The 22,870-nt window shown below is 37.6% G+C and overlaps 1 protein-coding gene across 1 annotated transcript in view; it reads left to right on the top strand.

Annotated features, from left to right (window-relative positions):
• Pi4KIIIalpha (phosphatidylinositol 4-kinase III alpha) overlaps positions 1–22,870 on the top strand; it is a 65,146-nt gene that overhangs the window by 3,321 nt on the left and 38,955 nt on the right. The window contains 21 exon segments of the mRNA XM_045726908.2: positions 48–261; positions 1,551–1,730; positions 4,359–4,620; positions 5,074–5,245; positions 5,508–5,685; positions 7,928–8,134; positions 8,577–8,677; positions 10,678–10,834; positions 13,846–14,035; positions 14,730–14,919; positions 15,103–15,153; positions 15,155–15,213; positions 15,961–16,099; positions 16,101–16,121; positions 17,276–17,435; positions 18,054–18,193; positions 19,160–19,293; positions 20,534–20,635; positions 21,853–21,910; positions 21,912–22,027; positions 22,371–22,536. Of these exon segments, the coding sequence (XP_045582864.2) occupies positions 48–261; positions 1,551–1,730; positions 4,359–4,620; positions 5,074–5,245; positions 5,508–5,685; positions 7,928–8,134; positions 8,577–8,677; positions 10,678–10,834; positions 13,846–14,035; positions 14,730–14,919; positions 15,103–15,153; positions 15,155–15,213; positions 15,961–16,099; positions 16,101–16,121; positions 17,276–17,435; positions 18,054–18,193; positions 19,160–19,293; positions 20,534–20,635; positions 21,853–21,910; positions 21,912–22,027; positions 22,371–22,536 (2,997 nt within the window).

The raw sequence follows: 22,870 nt of genomic DNA, 5'->3' as shown, positions 1-22,870 counted from the left end.
TTTTGAATGCTAAAATTACTTTTACTAAAGTTATGCTTCTATTATAGGTTGATAAATTGTTGAACCTGTGCCCCAGTGAGAGTCATGGTGGCGTGTTTCGAGTGGACCAGCGTAGCCAGGATGCAGTGGTTGCCTTGGGGGTATACCTCTTGGAGTCGGGTCAACAGCACCAGACACTTATCCTCCAGTACTTACTCAGACTTCTCCGAGCTCTTCCCAAAGCTATGTGGCTGGATGAAAAACGAATATATCCAACTGACCGTGAGTTTAAATTGGGATAGAAATTTATTCTCGGGGAATTTTAACACGGTCTCATTATTAATATTTTTAAATATTTTAAATATTTATTTTTATTAAAACTAATATTTTTGTAAGGATTTTAATGCTTACTGAAGCTGTTAATGATAGTGGAATTCTTCAGGTTTGCAAGTATAAAATTGTAAATTACAATGTAATTATTACTATGTAGTCATTGTACAGTACTGTATATACTGAAGATTAGTTATTAAACATTTTTGCATGCATTAATGAACAATATATATACTGTAATACTGTACCATTTATAGTTGATCAGATATGAGTTTCTATACAGTTCTTTAACTTGGGGATATATTATTTGTGTAACTTTGTGGTAAGGATGAAATGACTTATGTTGAGAGCAGTAGTGCTGTACAGTAATGACTACTGAACCAAAGTGTGTGTTGGACAGATGCTAGTATTGAATGTAAACTAAAGATTGGGCTCAAAAAGAATACAGCATTCAGTATTTTCAAGAGAATGAGAGTTTATGTAAGATTAGAAATTTTGCTCAAAAATCATAATTATGGTAACTTATTAGGTAGAGATTGATCTTGAGAGAAGTATAATCTGATCTCTTACCTGTATGGAACAAAAAACTGGAAAAATTACATACAGAGCAGATTTTTGCATAAATTTTTGCAATTAAAGGAACTAAGTTAATCCTCAGGAAATGTTACCCCTGCGGTGAACTTTTTTCCTGGGATGAAAAAAGCATCCAGAAGATAGGAAAGTCCCGGGAAGCTTCTTGTGGCTCTCTGAAGCTAACTTGCTGAGATGGCTGGATTCAAAGATACTGAAGCCTCAAAAGTGTCAAGTAAACTCTCCCCAACAATGTAAACAAGTAGTTGAATCTTTCGAAACAAGTCCTAGTTTGTTAGCACTAACCCCACCAATTGGTGGGGTTGGAGCTGCCAGACTAGGTCCCCCCTAGGCCAATAACCGACTATTACCAAGACGCCACTCTCAATGGTTGCCTAACTCCCGGGTACCTATTTACTGCTAGGTGAAAAAGAAGCATCATGTGAAAGGAAACGTACTCAAATGACCTAAATGGAATTGAACCTAGAACTTTTCAGTTGTAAATGGACTGCACTGACTACTACTCTGCAGGACAAACTGTTCCATGTAAATATGATATTGTTATATTCAATTTAATTAAATATGTAATTTTAAAGCCCATTAATATATCTGATTTGCAAGATTTTATCTATATTAAGCACTTTTGTAGTTATAATTTTTTTTTTATTCAGGCATGCCAGTAGCTGAACGCTTTAGCTTCCTTCTGACAACACTGCTAACTGATGTTGCTGCCAACAGTGAAAATGTACGAGAGGAAATTATTGCCACACAGGTGGAAGTACTTTCAACATTAACGAACATAATTACCAGGGCTGTTCGTGATGACCAATTGCGATCAAGTAATGGAAAAAGTGAGCATTGTGTGTGACTACTTTTTATATTTGCTTGATAAGTGCAATAAAATTTAATCTTAATATATTATTAATACTATTATATTTCTCCTTGGAGCCTGTTGGTGTCTCCCTGAAACTATCTTAGTGAGATGGCTTCCCACTACTGAGTCACATTTGCAATAAGAGTCCTGATTGGCCTCTTGAGATCAGAGCCAGAAACTGTCCTTTCCTCTCCCCTCTCTCACATAGGTGCAGACAGCAGGGGATTGTTACTATCACCCATATTGAGAAAGCATCCAGAAAGTAAGAGAATTAGTATAGAAAATTGCAAGGTTCATAGAAAACAAAGCACTGAAACAGCCAAATGCCTTGTTTTTGTTAGCTCTTACCTACCGATGCAGGGTTGGAGAGCATCATGCTTTATTTTGGAGGTGTGGGTTCTTTTCTTTTGTTACTAGTGGATGGTTTCTTCATTTGCAACCTACTACTATATTGGCAAAGAATGAGTTGGTTGGCTTCAAGTGGGGTCCTTTGTGATTGGTTTGTCTGGCCTGGTGTACATCATTGTTGTCTGGTGGTGGTGTCTCACCGCTGTCTGCATGCCACCTATTCTGTTTTGGTGGATGCTTTCTTGGTTGATCCAGTTTCTTTGGTTCCTTGATGCAATACACATTTTTCCAAGGTTGTTTGCAGTGTCTTTAATGCTTGCCAGCCCTTTTAATGCTGGTCAGCTCTTTTAACACTGGTTGACCCATGGGTCCACCATTAACAACACTAAACAGAATTGAAGTTAATGTAGAAGAGGTAAAAAGATACCTGAAGGAATTGGAGGTAACAAAAACAGTAGGGTCCAGACCAGATATTCCCTTGGGTATTGACAGAAGCTGCATGGATTTTGTATTGCCCATTTTGTGTTCTTCATATATGGGAAGCAGATGACATAAATCCTCATTTCTGTTCTGCTTAATGTATTCTCCAGATTTGCCTTTTTGCACCATATATCTGCTTGTCTCCCAGCTCAGCCTATTGTATTTTTTTGTTCATTAATCTTCATACTATGGAATCATTCTCTAATTCCTTCATTTCCCAGCTGCTTTGCAGACTGGTCAAATTCAGTCAACCACAAGCTATTCCAGAGATTTAAAGCCTGGGAGCCTCTCCAGACCCATGATCTGGAGAGGCACAAGGACAATGCAAGGTGGCTACCAGGGAAAATAACCCTGGCTTCAACAGCCAGATTAAACTGTCAACACAGAGCACAAGCAAGGTGGATAACATGGAACACACAAGTAATTTACACTTAGGCAATTACAAGTGAAGCAAAAATGGAATGGTAACAACCAAAGGTCCCACTTAGAACTATTGTACAAAGGGCGGCCAACACTATGGAACCAGGGTCTTGCAGGGTCCACAGACCCTGGAAAACTGGAAGAATTAGGGAAGACTATAATCACCACCTACAAAATTCTCAGCGGAATTGACAGGGTGGACTAAAGGCAAACTATTTAGTGTGGGCAGAACACTGAACAAGGGGACACAGGTGGAAACTTAGTACTCAAATGAGCCACAGTAGACATTAGAAAGAATTTTTTCTGTGTCAGTGTAGTTAACAAAAGGAATGCACTAAGCAGTGATGTGGTGGAAGCAGACTCCATACACAGTTTCAGATGTAGGATATGATAGCTCAGATGTAGATATGATAGGCTCAGAGACCTGTACACCAGTTGATTGACAATTGTTGAGACCAAAGAAGCCGAAGCTCAACTTCTGCAAGCACAGTTAAGCGAGTATTATTACAGTATATGAAAACTAATTGTGTGCCCCTCTTAAATTGATATGTCCTTAGGTCATAACACCAGGCTTGTAAATAGGTTGGCTGTCTGAGACCTAAGTTGCCATCTGGTGGTGGATGAGTGTATGTAGATGGTGATTTTGCATGGTAACAGGTGCTACAATGCATAAATCACCATTGGCATTGTTATTTTCAGTGTTACAAAATTTTCCAAGTAATTGCTTGTGTGCTTTCTGGTGGTATTTTCTTGGTGCTGTGATGATCACTAATCCCCACATTTCTGTTTGCCTCTGTAATTGGGCCAGATTCTGGCTCTGGTCTGCAGTAGGGCTTACATGGGTCAGAGAGCTACTGAATAGTTCACCAGAGAATGAGGCATTTCATTATTTTCAATGCTAGATTTATGACAATTTATTTTTACGTACAGACTTCATTGCGTAGGAAGGTAGTTAGCTTTGCTTGGACTGCTTTTAACACTTTAAATGTAATTATTAAAGGGGCTTGAACCTGTTAATTATGCTAGCCGTTTCATCAAACTAAGAATATGTATTATAGATACATCGATGTCAGATAATGCTAAATAAGAAATGTTATTATTGTTTGACAACCTGTGTAAACAGAGCCCATTTCCAAGAAAAAGACTGCATGTTGAGTTTTAAACTTGATACTGGTTTGTTTTCTTCATTTAATAGTGAGTAGGATATTTTGAATATTAAAAAGTATGTACAGTACTCTGTTTACTATGTAGCAATTCAGAAGATAATAAGTATGTACAGTATAGGAACATAATAAAGTAGTTTATATAGAGTAATCAATAATTCAATGCTATAGTAGTTTATATGTCTTTTTTTCAGTTTCTCTCTGCCGTGGGACGGTACCCGTCTTACTTGGTCTGGCTCGAGCACTTGGCCGCTCTACTTCTGGGGACCCACTCTTCCTGCAGATTTTTCCTGAGCCAGTCATCCCAGTTCCGGTTCCTGCCGAGCCCCCACAGATGGCAAAAAAGAAGAGTTTCATAAATTTTCGCCCCATCATTCCTCGATCACTGTCCTCCACACTACCCTCTTGTTCTGATGTTGTCTCTCTTGTCAGTGTGGACAGTGACCGTGATGTTGGGTTAGTGGAGTGCTTTTGTTTGTATCTGTTGTTAGCACAGTTTTTTGTGGGGAGCCCCTCTGGCTCCCTGGAGCTATTGGGGTAATATGCAATTAATTAGGCCAGGGCATTAGTCAAAGGAGTTCTGCCTACTGGGGACCACAAGCCAGAACCTGGCCCCCCTCAGCCTCTAGTGCTCAGCCAGAGCACTAGATTTTTTTTCATTACATTCCATGCTGGTTTTTTCAATATTTATATATATTCTCTATTTTGGTCTTTTGCAAATGCTACTGCAAGCCACTTCTGCACTGCCTGTAGATATTAATTTTAAGTAAAGTTTAGTAAAAGAACCCAAAGGTAAATTGGTATCTAAAATGTTAAACACACATACACAGGTGCTTTCCATTTCTTGTGGTGGTAATTGGTAATCTGGTATGGCATTAATATTGTATTAAGAACATAAATTGTTTGCAGGTTACGCATTCCTGGGGGTCCTGGGAAGCGGCCCTCATTGCAGTCTCAGCAGTCTGTTCCTTATGACCCAAAGGTATACTTCTTTCAAAAATATGGATCAAGTTTTGGAGCTAATTTTCCACAGCTAACCCAGTATGATCATACACTGGTGTTTCCTGTCCAGCATTTGCAGGTGAGCTTTATTGTCAAATTGATTAGTAGATGTGCTATTTTTTATTAATAATTGTTGAAATATTAAGATTGTTCAAAATTTAAATTAGAGTATTGGTGATAATTGATAATGGAGAGTATGAATGTTGTAAAATTATTTAGAGGAATTTCAGGCAATTTGGAAAGGTGGATCAAGAGAAGCAACATACAGTAGTTGTGTTTGGAGCCACATAGTAATGTGTTAAATTTATTTGAATTAAATACTTTTTAATGCTGCTTTTCAGACTGTACTTGCCAATGCTAAAAAACTACTTGCCAAGGAGGTGCTAACAATATTGGATGAAGTTGCATCTGAAGTGTTTTTGTCGTATCAGGTGAAAATGTTCCCATATCGGACTGTGCGAGAAACATTAAATTTAGTTATGGTCACACTTTTGAGGGAACTTCTTGCATACCAGAAAGGTGAGAGAATTATTTTATTATTTTTGTGAGATGAGGACCTCTATTAATTTGCAGATTTTATTACTTTGTGCAGTCATGACTTGTGATAAATTGAACATAAAGAAATTTATGCAAGAGTACCCTTTAACTCTGAAAATTAAGCTAAACTGTAGTATTTTTGATCTCCTGCACATTATCTGCCTTTGATGTTTTGTTTCACATAAAACTTTTTAATTAGAAAACTATTAATGAGTATGGAGACCAATTCCTCGTCTGATGGCCTTGGGACTGATAGCATTAAAACAAAGGGTTACTTGTCTGAATGCCCAAGGGCCACCATCTCTAGTGGCCTTGATGTGAACAAAAAGTGGTTCCATGGGTTCATAACCCTAAGAAGAAAAGCATCTCTTGTTTTCTGTCTTACATTATAGCTTGTTGAGCTTGAAACCATTGCTCCTGGTTTGTGTTACACCTGAGCTTTTAAAGAAGTGGTCTGAATTAATATCCTCAAAGTCATTCAGTATTGTAAATGTTTCAGTGATATTAGCCCTATCTTGTCTGGTTTGAAGTGTTGTGGCCCTCAATCATTCCTGGTATGAGAGTCAACTTAGTTCTGGACATTGTTCCCCAGTGTTTAACCTTCTCCAAAGCCAGATATGTCTTTCTGAAAATGATGTCTCTATGTTTAGATTCAATAATCCAAGTGGAAGCACAACAGAGATTTATAAGGTTGAATAACTACCTTTTCTAAAGTCAAAGGTTCATTTGACTATTCTTTTTTTTAATAATGGTAATAGTAGTAATAATAATAATAATAATAATAATAATAATAATAATAATAATAATAATAATAATAATATATGCTGTAGCTCCAACTTGTTGTGCCACTTTCAGAGGTTGGTGGATTCTAACTCCAAGGTCCCTTTCGATCATCAATCAGTTGCAAGGCAATGTTATGCCTCAGATGCAAGGTCTTGCAATTTTTTATATTAAAGCGCATTTGCCTGTCTTTCGACAATTTGTGGCGATCGTGTAGTTCCCTGTGTTAAGCCTCAATATAGTTTTCTCTTCCTACTTTACCATAAATCTTGAGTGTCATCTTCAAGTTTGATGATGTGGTTTGTAATATTCTCATCTATGTCATTGATGTAAATGACTAAAAAAAGGAAAAGAGAATGGCTCCAAAATGGAACAAAAAAAAAAAAAAAGGAGGTTGGCCTCAAAATGGAACCTTGTTGTACCCCATTCTCCACATTTCTTGTCAGATTTATTTCCGTTTAGGACAACCCTTTACTTTCTTTGTTTTAACCATTATTTTATCACTGTTATTATTCCACCGTTTATTCCATGTGCTTGTAATTTCCTTGCCAGTCTTTCATGTGGTACCTTATCAAAAACTTTTGTGAAGTCCATGTTTATTACATATACTGGAAGTTTTTTGTCAGAATAGTTGGTTACCATTTTCAAAAAGGAGTTTGTAAGCAGGTTTGTAAGGCAGGATATACTATATACATAGCTACCTCTAACCACAACACTGCTGTTATCAGAATCCTGGTTACTAAATCCTGAATATGAATAATTTTTCACATGCTCATTTGCTGAAGTAACATGACGTCCCAATTTGTGATGTATAGATGCACCAAACTGCAGCTGTGTACTTTTCTGCTTCATGCTTCGAACATTGTCACCAGCATCTGGTAAACTAATAACTGAACCTTGAACATATTCTTTATCATTGTCAGGGTATTCTATAGCACTATCATTGATAAATAATAGCAGTTATTTATTACCATCAATGGTTGATGCTTTAGGCACGAGCTGCATGGCAGTGCTGTAAGCTGCTGCTGCATGCACTGCTCATAGTTGTTCTTAGTACCGAGACCCCTCACACCTAGGAGGGGTGCCCACTTTTTTTTTTTTTTCAAGATGGTGTCTTGTTTACTGGAGGCCTGAGGAAGCAGATGTGATCCCATGTACCCATGGGATTTTTAAATCTTATTTGGTACTTGAAAACATAGCTGGTTGTGTGGCCATTTTACAGATAAATAGAAAGAAGATCCCTGGTTGTGTCATGCAGTTGAAGGGTTAATGTACTACTGTGTATTTTGAATATTCATGAAATTGTTTGTACAGTATTGTGAAATATTCCTGGCATAGTGGCCTTGATTGGTTATGATGAAAACATTTCTAGTTATGATTTTAATGTTAAAAACCAAGAATTTTTTTTTGTTTTTACCATATGGAGTAAATTTTCTTTTCACAGACTTGCCTGTGCCATTTACTCGAGATGTGCAGGATTTTGTCAAAGGACTGTTTCTCTCTGGTCAGACAGAGTTAGCTGTACAGCAGAGTGAGAGTGGGGAGAAGAATGAAAATAAGAAAATTCCATCAGTCAACCCATATAGAATTAATGTTCAGGCTAATGCTGCCTGCATTGACCTTTTGGTGTGGGCTAGTACTGATGAATCTGGTGAGTTGCCTTATTTTTTCTTTCTTTTTTTTAGTTGTCTTAATCATGCAATATTAAATTTGTATGACAAGATTTTCTGCCAGTAGGTCTTTGAGTATTTTTGGCAGAACTTTGTATGAGATTCATGTTGGCAAAAACTCATATTTGTTAGCTTTGTTTCTGTTACATTTGTTGAAGGTAACAGCATTATATTTGACTTATTCTGCATTTATGAGAGTACTTCAATCTAATGTTGTCATGTTGAAGATTTTGAATATAAAGTAGCCCCACAACTACATTTGGCAGAAATGATGATATGCGAGTTAAAAGTAGTAATTTATTCTATATGTATACTAAACAACATTTAAATAGTATAAAGCTTAATCTGCATACATTACATTTATTTTATTGGGTTGAATGTTTCTTATGTTGCAAATCTATTATATTTATGTGTATTTTTCAGAGGCAGAATCTCTCTGCAGTCGACTGACAGAGAAAGCAAATGTTCCTCATGGCCATCGACTTGTTTTGGCTCATATGCCACTGCTATTGGTATGTCTAGAGGTGAGATAATCAGTACTGTATTTCTGGAGGATCCCCTGGTGGTTCCCTGAAGCCATCTTACCGAGATTGCTCCACGTAAATGGGTCACATCAGACACAGGAGTTCTGTTTGGCTTATTGAGAACAGAGTCAAAACCTGGCCCTCTCACAGAGGGGCAGAGAGCAAGTGACAATTTGGCACCACACTTGGAAAGCATCCAGAAAGTCAGTGAACCAATACAGATGAAATTGGGAATGAGATGTCTGTTGAGTGTGAAGTTTACATGCACAATTTCTTAATTGTGCATGAAATAACTTGAAAAACAAGAGAATCAAAATTAATTTTAAAATTGAATATTGAAAACTTTAGATTTTTAATTCAGAATAAAAAATATGAACTATCACCAATTGTTCTTTTAATGCTATTATTCTCTCAGGATAGCATATGATCTTCATTTTCATCAAATTAGAATATAAGTTTTCAGTATAGTTTACTGTAAAAAAAAATTGTCAATAGGGCATTTGAAATATGAGCAAATTTAGACCAAACAAAATGATAACTCCAAATGTATAAAGTTTATGAAAAATCCATTCTGAAGGGATTGTAGAACAGACAGCTCAGCACACAATATGTCAAAATAGTGAGAATTGGTCAAGAACTGGAATTTTTGAAGCCACTCAATGTTGAAACTCTAGTTTCAGAGATAATTGAAGTTGAAGTTATCAACAATGAATAAAGGTAGTTTTAGTTTGTTAATTTAATGTGTATGTTTTAATAAACATTGTTTGGCATTTGTACTTGAATATGTGAAAGTTGTAGGTCAATATGTATTGAAATGGAGTCAAGAAAAATATAGAGATAATTATAATTATTATGATTTAGGGGGTATATTTAAGATATACTTCATATAAGTGAAAAAGCCCTAATATGGTCCCTAATCATCAAAGCAACCTAAAGAGACAAAGAAAATAGAGTTTGAAATCAGAGAAAAAATCAGCCAAAAAAGATTGTACCAAGTTTTGCGAGTTGTGATTGATTTATTTGTTGACCAATTTTATTCTATCTTCAGATATTTATGGAAACATATGCATTCTACAGGATGTAAAGGTTACAACAAAATCAGATAATAAACAATGGAGAAAAACTAAAATCTTAAAAAAAAAAATCCCCCCCCAAAATATTTTTGGGACATTGATGAAAGTAACATATATTAACATTGGACAATGTATTTATATGATATATAACAAAATAGATCATATTAACATAGTTATTCATTATTATTTGTGTTATTATGTATTACTCAGCAATGATATAAAGGCACCAACTGCATATCCACTGTGGACACTTCTTACTACTATTGTTCTTCTTCTTTGAGTGTTGGACAGGTGCTTGCATCTCTTTATTACTGCATAATCCTTCAGTTCCAGTTACTAGGAGCTGTTCTCCTTATCAACAAAACGTTCTTATTTTTCAAAAATTCGTCTAAAATCCATTTCTGAAAATATTTTGATAAAAGTTTCATGACACTGAAGCCAATACGTTGGAGATTTGTTTAACAATTTTAATTTTTTTTTACATAATTGAAATATTTTTCGCTACTAGGCCCCATATATGCGCTGTCTAAGGGTTAATACCATAAGAGCTTGGTAATCTGGATTAATTAAATCTATAATTAGATTTAATTAATCTAAATTAAATCTAATTTAGAATGTTCTAAAACATTCAGTGGTACCCATCATGTTACGGCAAAGGATACCTTTAAGAAGTCTTCCTGGGATGACCAGACCGATGTTTCTGTGATGGTGTGTCATCCATCCATGACATGCAAGGGTCTTGTGGGAATCATATTTGGTAAAGCTATCCAAGCTGCTGGCAATGGGGAGCCTCCAAGCATTCTCCAGAAATAGACATTTCCTTACATTCAAAGCAATTTTAGGAATCGTTGGATAGGAAAGTTTGAAAATGCATTTTTACATTTGAAAAGTTTTGATTGCTTAATCAGTGTTTAAACTTTCTTACAGGGTTTAGGCAAACTTGCCAGCAAGTTTCCAAATATTGCTGGGACATGCATTAATTACCTTCAAGATTTCCTGGTTAGTCCATCACCCATTCTCTTGAAGCTACATCGTCAGCAGTCTGACTTCCTGACCCCACACCAGGGCAACTTGACTGTGAAAGGTTAGTTTAATTTCTGAAGAGGCATTACATTATGGATGTACTATATATAATAATTTAGTTAAGCTTGCTGTAAATAAAATGTTTTAAAGTAATTTCCGAGTCATATTAATAATATAAGTGTTTATTAAAATTATTTAAAATTCTTAGGCTGTTTACCAACTTATAGCAAAATAAGTTGGTAAACTTATTTGACTTACATGGTATTATTAGTTGGTTTACCAACTTTTTTCATTTACTGGTAAATTGATAAACCAGCTTAAATGAAGTAAGTTGGTAAACTTACCAATTATACAACGAAATTTCCATATTTTTGTTGATTATTTTTTGTATTTTTTGTTCACTCCCTGCAGTGGTCTGCTTCTCTCCCTCCCTGCAGTGGTCTGCCACACTCCCTCCCTGCAGTGGTCTGCCACACTCCCTCCCTGCAGTGGTCTGCCACACTCCCTCCCTGCAGTGGTCTGCCACACTCCCTCCCTGCAGTGGTCTGCCACACTCCCTCCCTGCAGTGGTCTGCCACACTCCCTCCCTGCAGTGGTCTGCCACACTCCCTCCCTGCAGTGGTCTGCCACACTCCCTCCCTGCAGTGGTCTGCCACACTCCCTCCCTGCAGTGGTCTGCCACACTCCCTCCCTGCAGTGGTCTGCCACACTCCCTCCCTGCAGTGGTCTGCCACACTCCCTCCCTGCAGTGGTCTGCCACACTCCCTCCCTGCAGTGGTCTGCTACACTCCCTCCCTGCAGTGGTCTGCCACACTCCCTCCCTGCAGTGGTCTGCCACACTCCCTCCCTGCAGTGGTCTGCCACACTCCCTCCCTGCAGTGGTCTGCCACACTCCCTCCCTGCAGTGGTCTGCCACACTCCCTCCCTGCAGTGGTCTGCCATACTCCCTCCCTGCAGTAGTTTGCCATTCTCCTTGACTCACTACAGTGGTCTGCACATGCTCTATGGTATTGGCTTTAACTATGGCTGGTGCCTTGGGATGCGAGCCTCTGCTCTCATTTATTAACCTTTAAACTGCTGCTGTAGCTCTCAAGTAATAAGAGCCAGTTTACCTATCACCTTTGGTAGATTTAATGTGCCCTGTAATATTCAAAGCCCTGAAGGATCTCTGGTGGACATCATTCAGCACTAGAGACCTTGAGCAGTAGGTTCAAGTTTCCAGAACAACTTCTTATGTGGGACTCTGTTGAAAGTAATTTTTTTGTTAGGTCCAGATTAATGCATTTAACCCAACCATCTCTTTCTTATAAAATATCTGTGGCTCTATCATGGAAACTAAGCAGATTTCTTACACAGGATCTTCCTGATCAAAACCATACTTTCTATCTGATATGTCATTTCTCTCCAGGTGTTCTACCCATTTGGTTTTGATTATTTTTTCCAACGTTTTGACAACTATGCTTGTCAACGATACAGGTCTATAATTAAGAGGGTCTTCTCTGCTTCCATTTTTGTATATTGGAACTATGTTTTCCTTTTTCCATATGTCTGCTAAGATTCCTGTAGTTTCCTGTTGTATGTGTGTGTGTATGTGTAAATTGAATTTGTTAATATTTTTCATATATACAGTATTTGAAATATATGTTTTCTGGGGGGAGCCCCGTCGGCTCCCCGGAGCTTACTAGGCTGATATGCTAATGTCAGACTTTGGCATCAGTCATGTGTATGGAGTTCTGTAGGCCTACCGGGGACCACGAGCCAGAACCTGGCCCCCTCAGAGAGGCATGGGGAGCAATGGTCTATAGAAACCCTCCGTGTGGTTGGAAGCATTCTATGTCTGCCATCAACCGGGTCTGACATCCAGAAAGGTAAGCATCCCAAAACAAACCCCTATTCTGGTGAAAATATTGCTACCAAAAGCCGTACAAGTGGATAGAACTCCCCTAAAAGAAATGAGCAAACGATCATGATGTCACATGTCACCGCGCCGCTGTCTGCGCAGCTCCCCCCTTCCCGGGAGGGAAAAGGGGAAGCCCCAGACCTACCGTGTTGGCTATCCACCATCAGTTCTGAGGCTGGATGTCAAAAATACGAAAAACCGCCGACCGGAGGGAGGGAGGGAGGGAGGGATGCCGGGGAGCCTCGGGTCTCGCCTAGAAAAGGGCGTTTCATTACATTCAACGCTGGTTTTCTGGGGGGAGCCCCTTCGGCTCCCTGGAGCTAACTACCCACAGAGGAAAAAAGAGGGATGTACCCGGGAGGCAGTCACCACACACTCCCCAACTCAAAGACAAGACAACTGGCTGCAACCGCCAACCCAAGGCGACACAGGCCCGAATGGGCCCGGGAACGACACGAGACATCGAGCAGTCAGGCCCTGCACGACCGCCAAAAGCCCCGTGCCCGAATGTCAGCTAGGACATGCCGCCAAGACAGCAGCAAGAGCAGCGAACCCATGAGAGCCAGGGTCATGGGGAAGGAACACAGGCTGGCTAGCCGCAATAACACGGAGGACGACCCGGGAGACCTTCACCCGCTAACAGGGAAGAACGGAACCGGATCATCCCAAAGCGCATCCAGAACACAGAAGCCGTGGCGCTCAAATAACAGCGGAGGGCCGCAACCGAACGCAATGCACCCCTAGACATCATGCTCGTTTGCTCGTTTCATTTAGGGAAGTTCTATCCACTTCTTCGGCTTTTGGTAGAAGTATTATCACCAGAATAGCGGGTTTGTTTTGAGATGCTTACCTTTCTGGATGCCACACCCGGTCGATGGCAGACGTAGTATGCTTCCAACCACACGGGGGTTTCTATAGGCCATTGCTTCCCATGCCTCTCTGAGGGGGCCAGGTTCTGGCTCGTGGTCCCTGGTAGGCCCACAGAACTCTATACACATGACGGATGCAAAAAGTCTGACATTATCATATCAGCATAGTAAGCTCCGGGGAGCCGACGGGGAGCCTCCGGGTCACACCCAGAAAATGGTGTTTCATTACATTCAACGCTGGTTTTATGTACTGCATGTATTCATTCATTATATAAAATATTAATTTGCTGTGAAATTTCTTAGTTACTGGTGACTTGAGCAGCAGGCCAGTGTCAGCCTCGGCAACAGCATTTGAAAGATTAAGGGATACTGCAATTGAAAATTTGTGTGTTGCACTAAAGGCAGGTCTGACAGTAGATGCCAACACTGTGCTTGCATTTATTTCATCAATATCCAGTAGAGAAAAAGCTGGCTATGATCGCTTGCCAGAAAGGTCAGTGTTTTTATGTTATTTTTTCCCTACAATTGTACATGTAGCTCTGTGGCTCTCATTAGTATTAGCTGAAACTAAGGTTATAATTATTTCTTTGTTTGCTTTAAAATCCAGCACTCTTTTAGAGAAAAAACTCTAAAAGAATCTGAGCCAGGAAGGAGCTTGAGTTGTCCTGGATAGTAAACTTGCCAGAACGGAGCAGTTGGCTGACCCAGTCTGCCTCCCACCTTTTTCCCTAGTTTGTGAAAAGACTGGGTAAACTTACCTCTTTTAGGGGAATCAGGTTCTGGCTCGTGGTCCCCAGGTAGGCTGAACTCCATTGACTGATGCCCCTGTCTAATATACCACATATCAGCCCGATAGCGCCAGAGAGCCTCCCGGGGCTCGCCCAGAAAATGGCGTTTCATTACATTCAATGCTGGTTGTTTTGTATATAACTTGATTGCCATAGATTACTTTTGTGACAATAATTATAAACCAAATAAACAAACTAAACTTCTTCAGTGTATAACACTTCCAAGTTTGACGCCATCATTATTGTGCCTTGTACAGAGGGCTTACAGCAGATTTATCAAATATTTCTGGATAATATCAGGCCGTTGTAATTAAAGCGAATTTTGACAGCTGTGTGCATTACCTTGCAACATTGTTTGCAGCATTACTTTCTCTTATCTAACAATATTTAATGTTTCAGTGATAATATCGTTATATCACATAATGTGGTGGTAGCTTTGGGCCATGTGGCTGTTGCACTGAAAGACTCGCATCGCACCACCGAGACCATTCTCCATCAGTGCCTACTCCAGCGCTTCTGTCGTCCTCCTTCCAATCTTGACACACTAATTGTAGACCAGTTGGGCTGCATGCTTCTGGCAAAAAATGATGTGAGCATTATACTTTAAAATTTATTGGTATTAACTGTTTCATATATAGAAAATTAAAATAGTTTAAATTTGTTGTGACTTTTGCAGTTATGGAATACAGTATATTATTAAAATAAAGCATTTTTGTTGACTGTAATATACATAAATGCCATTGCTGATATTTTTTCCATCCAAACATTTCAGCCCAAGGTGTATGATGAAATAATGGAACAGTTCAGCAAGATCATAATAGAAGGCAAGTAGTGGCACTTATGGAATTGGTGCTGCTCAAGACCAACGAATGAAACAGTACAGGTGAGACTTGTGCTGTTGACCATTGCACATTAGGGAAACTTCATATTTATTTATGGATGATAGCGTTTATCAGAACCAAATTATTTAAGTTTCAATTTTATGATAATGAAGTTAATTTTTTACCCTAATGGTAAATTATTTAAAGATAAATTTTAATGTAATTACCTAAGTGTAGTTACAGGATGAGAGCTACGCTCGTGGTGTCGCGTCTTCCCAGCACTCTTTGTCATAAAGCGCTTTGAAATTACTGACGGTCTTGGCCGCCACCACCTTCTCACCTAACTTGTTCCAACCGTCTACCACTCTGTTTACAAAAATGAATTTTCTTATATTTCTCTGGCAGCTTTGTTTCGTGAATGTAAATGCTGTTGAAAGTTTTCTGAATTATTAACCGTGATCTTATGGATAAATTATTTATACCTGTAATAGTTTTTTTTATGTCTTCTGTACATGTATGCAGGGTGTAACAATAGTAGTTTTCAAAAGATGTAAAGTTTCTGTACATCTGTGCAGTACACTTTTGATTGACCAGTCAATCTATATTCAATAATAATATTAATGTTGACCTTAGAGCTACATTTGTTAAAAAGAATTCTTTATATTTTAAATTTGGGAATGTGAAATAAAAGTGGGGTTTGCATTTATACAAAATATAACTGTTATGTATGTTTGCCTATTGCAACCTATGATAACCATGCCACTGATATTGTTAAATATTTCCAGAATTGTTTTATTAATTTGTTGCAGACACGTAGCTACTGCAGTACATAATGCCTTAGCAAATATATGTGCCAACATTCAAGGGGAAGCCGAGATGGATAAGTTACTGATGCGCCTACTGGAACTTTTTGTAAAGCTTGGGTTAGCAGCAAAACAAAACTCGGAGAAAACATCCAGCTGTATTAAAGGTTTGACTACTTGAATTATTGAGTCGTTTTGTAATGCTCATGTTATGTAAATATTGCATGGTTGGAACATGCTTAGTGTGTGAATCTCACACCAGAAGTATTTTTCATATTAAAAGAGCGAAGCATGTGTAAAAATTATCCACATACTATACAACAGAATACTGTACCCTTTAAAGGTTATTATATAGAGAAATTACATTATATACTCTGACCTCTTTCTGAGTGCACACATTTTATAAACAATTGATTCTGGCGTAAAAATTACTGTGGTTTAGGGAAATTAAAAGCGGCAACATTGAAGGTTTATGGGCTTAATGATTATTGGCTCCGGTAGGTTAGATGGAAAGCCATGGTTCTGATGCGTTTAGGTAGGCTAAACCACGACATTTTGTTAACGAGGGGAGAAATGGGAGAACAGGCTCCATTATATGGCTGAACTTTCATGGGGTCCCAGTAGAAGTATATGTAATAAAGTATGTTTCTTTGGTTTTAGATACAATAGCTGTATCTAAAACCAAATACAGTTTTAGATACAAGAAGCTGTTACTGTCATGTAACCTCATAATAAAGGTAATTAAGTATAAAAAAAATTAAACTAATATCAGAATAGATTTAGATTTAGCTACTCAGTACAAAATGTCCATGTAGTAATAATATCAGAATAGAAATAATGAAAATGCTACTATCTTATTCTCTGGTTTAGTGGGTAATTAGCTATTACTACACAATATTGCACTGTATTTCTTAAAGGTTAGTCAAAGCCAAAATATTACCATACATAATGTTTGTATGTACAGTTTATATATAGTCCATACTTTGTTTCTTTACTAGCAGTACTAAAGGAGTGTATTTGGAACAGTCATGTTTCCCTTATATCATGTGTTCAAGATTATGGAATTGTTAATCCCTATTGTTATTTGTTTATATATTTTATTTCATTCCCTTCAAAAGATAACTACTGGTACAACATTTGTTACTGCCCTACTATTAAAAATAGTTATTAATATATTTTAGTTCTGTATATAATTTTGGACTATAATACAATACTGTCAGTTGTTCATATTGAATTAATGAAAATTGCATGGTGTTTAAAGTCATACTGAAACATGCAATCTCTTAAAACATCAGTATGGTTTAATGTAACAAAATTTCAGGCATCGAGCAGTGCAGGAAATCTTGGCGTGTTGATTCCTGTCATTGCAGTACTAGTGCGACGTCTTCCTCCTATCAAAGAACCCAAACCCCGTCTACTGAAGTTATTCCGTGACTTTTGGTTATTCTGCATTGTCATGGGCTTCACACAACAGGAATCTGGTATGTAATGTTATTTCCATTACAAAGCTTTATTCAATATTCCCAGAATAAATGCCATGCAAAATTCCTAATGCTTATTGCTTATTTACTTTATCAGCCAGCTAGCACTTTTAGAACCAACCTTATCTATCATAACTCAAAAACCTTACTTCCTTTCATGAACTTCCCATTAGGGGGGTTTGTAACAGCTGAAGTTTTTTTTTCAGGAGATTCTTGTTTAGTGGCTTGTTAAATGCACCACAGTTAAAAGTACCACACTGCCCATAGCTTCATAGCTTCACAGAGGTGCTGTGAGCTACTGTTGCATGCACCAGCCTAGATCGCTCATTCAGTACCGAGACTCTCACAGCCAGTATGGATGCAGATTTTTTTTTATTCAAGATGGCATCTGTTTACTGGAGTCCTGAGGCACAAGATGTGAGCCCTGTGTACCCACAGAAGTTTTGAATCATTTACTGTACCTAAGTGTCTTAAAGTGCTATGTGCAGTGCAGTGGTTAATGAATTAATTAGTAATGTATATTAAATGTTTTTTAATTTGCTCATTTCTTTTGTAAATAGTAATGGAGCAAAGCTGATAAATAAGTAATCATGTGTAATATGATGTATCCTGCTGCAGGTTTGTGGCCTGCAGACTGGCATATGGCTGTCTGTGACATAGCAGTTACATCTCCTCTGTTGCTGTCCCACACCAAACACCGCTCAGAGATGAAAGAACTCAAATATACCTATGCAGTGCGGGATGATTCCGTTTCAGTTGTGAGTAACAACGTACAGCTTTGAAATTTTTTCCAAAGATCCTCATTCATGATTAATGTAGAATAATACTTGGTATTATTCCTTCTTTCACTACAGCATTACTAATTACTTACCTAGAAAATGCTGACAACTTAGTGATATATAATTTCTGAGCTATTCCACTCAGTTGCTCCCTAAGGCAACATTTGCATCGATCCCTGGATAGGATCTAGGGCAGTTTGGGCAGGTCAACATTCTATACTTGTGTTGTGGGGAACGTATTAGACTATTCCTGCCAGGTTATACTGGTGCTTAGGAGATAACAAAAAATACTTGGTCTAACCCAGAATGCACCTAGAAGGTGTATTTACATAAAATTCCAAGGCTTTCCAGACACTACTTGGTATCATAGGAACTGCCAAACAAAGCGTAGCTAAATACAGGTGATCCTTTACCCTCCATCCTCCGCCAGGTTGCCCCAGTTTGGCCTGCAATAGAGAACATCCACAGGTAATTACAGACTGGATTTAGCTAGACAGTGCCTAAAATTTATCACTGGCTAGCTAAATCCTAAAATTATTAGGATTTCGTAGAGGCCTCCTCTCGCATTCTGACTTTTTATTGACAAATCCAAAGTTTGGAGAGAAAATTTAGTAGTTATATCTGGCCTGTTCTTTAGAAGGAAGGTGTTCAATTTTAGGGATGACATATATATATATATAAGGCAGTCAAACCAAAATTTTTGGAGAGTAGTGAGGGTGTGCAACTGTAGACTGAAAAATAAATGAACAGATTTTCAGAGTTTAGACAGTGTTAGCAAGCTAACTGTTGTAAAATAATTTTCTAAAATTTTATTTCCATATGTGTTGCATATTTAGATACATGATTGTATATATGTTCAAGAGGATGAATAAACTTGCCCTTATGTTATGTGCCCCCTGTACTTCTATTGTGGATTGATAGTAATTAAACTGTTTCTTTTTGCAGAGTGAACTAAATGAGCTACGACAACAGATTCTTAGTCTGCTTGAGCACCCAGCTGATGTTACGCAGATTGTCAACAAATTGTCTTTTGCTCAGTGTATTTATGTTCTTTCTGTGTATCGTGTAGAAGCCCTCAGGTTGGTACAATGCTTCAAAATTATTGCTAAAATATTGGCAATTAAATTGTCAATAAATTCTATATTTTTTTTTCTTTTTCCTTTTTTTTTATAAATAAATTGAGAACTATACAGCAGTTTGTGATTTTTATTTAGATTTACATTCTTACATCTATACAGTATTTAAGGAATAGAGAGCTAGCTGAGATGCAAATGAAATACTGTTATGCTAAAACTTGACCCACATTTTTAAGTGTTCATTTCAGTGCACGGTGCAGAATTCAGTGCAAACTTTATATACACTTGCCTTGACCTATAGTGTTTGGACTAGGCTGCTCTATGTCTAGATTTCACTTTTACCACACATGCATTTATTGCAGTTCATTCAAGGCCTTGTGATGCTTGGTGAATATTATCTGTTGTTTGCCTACTAAGGAGTTTTATGCAGCACAGCTTCTGGAAGAATTCTTGATAGTGATTTCACTCTGGTTTTTGGGCTCTGAGCAAAGAAGGTCAACTGAGCACTAGTCCTTAACTGTTAGCCTCTATTTATCCAGCAGTAATTGGGGATTTGGTTGTTAATAATTGGCAGGTCGTGTTGCAGGTAAAACTAGTAGGGTTAGAGCTTAAGTTGAACTATGAGAAGGAAAAGCCTTAACCCCTGGAGTGCGACTATGGATTTACATGTATGTCCACCCATGCACGAAAATTTAATAAATTAAATATTTTTCCTTATAGACTGATTAATGTTAATGCAAAATGTAAGGAAAATGTTGAAATAAAGCAAATATACACACTATTTACTGGTTAGGTGAAGCTGTAAAGGTTGGAGGGTGGTGTGGCAGCCAGATCTGTCAGTGCCTCGCCTCTCATCTTGCTGACATAATGCCATGTAGTAGAGGTCTCCAGTGTTGGCCTTTGATATTTCTATGATTGTTTCTTCACTACAGTATTTGTGTTGAATAACCAAATTTATGTACAGTATATATAATTACAAAAAATGGACTGAGTAGTTTACTAATTATAAAGATAACGTTTGAAAGATATGAATAGTTTTTAACGTTTTCATTCATAACATATATGCTATGTAGCCAAGATATCTTATCATTGCCAGGATTACCTATCACTGATATTTGTATTTGTTACAAAATTCAATACCTTGGTATAAGAAAGAAAATAACAGTAGTATTACTTTTGTCATAGAAATCCAATTTAGGAAAATATGAATCAAAATTTCTAAAAATATTTTATGATTTTTCAGGGTTAGAAGTTCTCCAGAAACAAATTTTCAGCCAATGTTTGAGTACTTACTTGACCCAGCTATTCAGAATGACAAGTATGACATGTGGACTTGTATTAACAGGTGAGGCTTATCCATGTGACATAATGTTTTAGTCCTTGTGTTGTTTGCAGGTGGATTGTAGGCATTTATTATTATATGTTTATCATCCTGATTATAAATCACTAGTGCCATTGTGTCAACTTATCCTGGGTTGTTGATTGTTAATCATTTTACCTTTAGTTGTTCTTCCTCCAGCATGACAATGCCTCCACCTTTTCTAAGTTGTGTGTCTGTGTGTTATATATCGAACTAAAGACCATCTCCAGGATACAGCCCATAGAAACTGTCTTAAATCCCTTATACCTATTGAGCTTGGTGAACAGAGGGATGAGGTGAAAGAAATGCTGTCGAATCAAAGTTGTTTACTGCTTGACTTGTGAAAATGATTCTGTGCTTTGGCTTCTCTGGAAAGACATAAAATATATCATTTGCAAGATAATAACATAAGCGAAGACATCAATTCAGATGGAAGAAATTACTTACCGATAACAAGTTCAGTGCTCTGTTCCAAGTTTGCTCACCTGAAATAATTCCTCATAAAGCCAAGTGGTACAGAATAATGTACGAAAATAACCCATTGAAAAATAGGATTGGAATGGAGCAGCGAAGACAATTCTGTATACATAGGAGACTTGAGGTTTTTCATCACCTTCCCTCTAAATACAAGGGGAATTACTTGCAGACCTCTAATTGTGTTCATGTACAAAACCTGATAATTACCTCCAAAGGGTACTTGGTTAACTGGGCTGCTATGCTTATGCCTAATATCTACAGGCATCAACAGCTAGAGGAGCAATCAGATTAGCTAAGAAACCTGGAATCAACCAGGAGGTTGGTGGCCTTCCTGGTTAATTCCAGATACCACTACAAAATAATCCTGTTCCTATCCAAAGATAAATTTCTTGAGCTTCCTCGTGTGATTATTTGTAAAACAGGTACAAGTATTCATATACTGGGATATTTGTCATATATTAGTAATATGTCTCTCTTTAATTTCTACTATTCTCTCAACCTCAAGTGCATCAGATAATTTTTAGAAGATAAAAAACTTGTAAACATTTTTTTAACTTTTGAATTTGATATTACACAAAATATATGTTTTTATACAGATTTAAGAGCAGCATTTCCTGTTTTCAGTTTTTATTTGAGTGTTGTCAACTCATTTTACATACCTGTGTATCAGTAATAAAACTAGTTTTCATAACAGTTCATATTAGTGATGTAATATAATTCTACAGAGTGAGTGAGAAGGTGTTCAACATATTCTTGGAGCAGGTGAGTCACCGTCCACGAGACTGAGCGTCAGGAGAAGCTACTAGTGTTACATGCACAGTTTCTGCTGACACATTTTAATCACACTCAAGTGCAGATTCGACGAGTGGCTGACAAGCTGCTTTCCAAGCTTGTTGATAGGTAAGAAAGGCTGTACAGTAATTCATTTAATAATATTGATATAATAATCTTAAGTGAACAAAGGCTAACGTAAAGCCTATTAACTAACAGATTTAGTCACAATTAAAAAGAAAAGGAACAGCTGTATTTTTCTTGGTAACTTGTATCCTGTGTTTTCTTATGTTTCATTATCGTTTTAAAATTTTTGTTTTGCTTTAAATGCACTTAAAACATCATTCTGAAAATTTCTGCAAATTTTTTACACAATTACTTTTTCCCTAATGTAAGTATTCTTTTGATGGTTTATTACTGAGGTAATTAATTTTTTAGGTGTAGAATTAAATCATCTGTTTGATCTTCACAGATTTCCCCTCCTGTTGTGGAATGGAAATGTGTTACGAACACTGCTTGATATTTTGCAAGTTTTAGGCTATTCATTGCAACTGGACCCCAATGATGCCAACCCAACCATTCCCATTCCTGACACTCCCTTCAGCATTACCCTCATGGACACTTTGGAAGCCAGAGAAGTGAGTTTTGATACAAGGATGCTTCTTGATACAAGCTTTTGTTTAGATACATCATAATGGAAGATACACTTATCCATATGTTTACTGTTCACAAAAGGCATATACACGTTGCATAGCACAGTGGTCAATGCAGTTGGGTCACTACTGAAAGGTCCCAGGTTTGATTCCCGCAGTAGGACAGTAATGTTTGGTTACCGTTTCCTTTAACCTGATGCATCTGTTCCCTATCAGTAAACAGATAACTGGAAATTAGGCAGCTGTTGTGGATTGCATCTTGGTGAAGACCAATAGTTGACCTTAAGAGGATTTCAATAAGCCTAAACAGGTTTGCTGT

This window comes from Procambarus clarkii, chromosome 88 (genome assembly GCF_040958095.1).
Source record: "Procambarus clarkii isolate CNS0578487 chromosome 88, FALCON_Pclarkii_2.0, whole genome shotgun sequence".
Lineage (NCBI taxonomy): Eukaryota > Metazoa > Arthropoda > Malacostraca > Decapoda > Cambaridae > Procambarus > Procambarus clarkii.
This window is presented reverse-complemented; position numbering and strand designations above follow the sequence as displayed.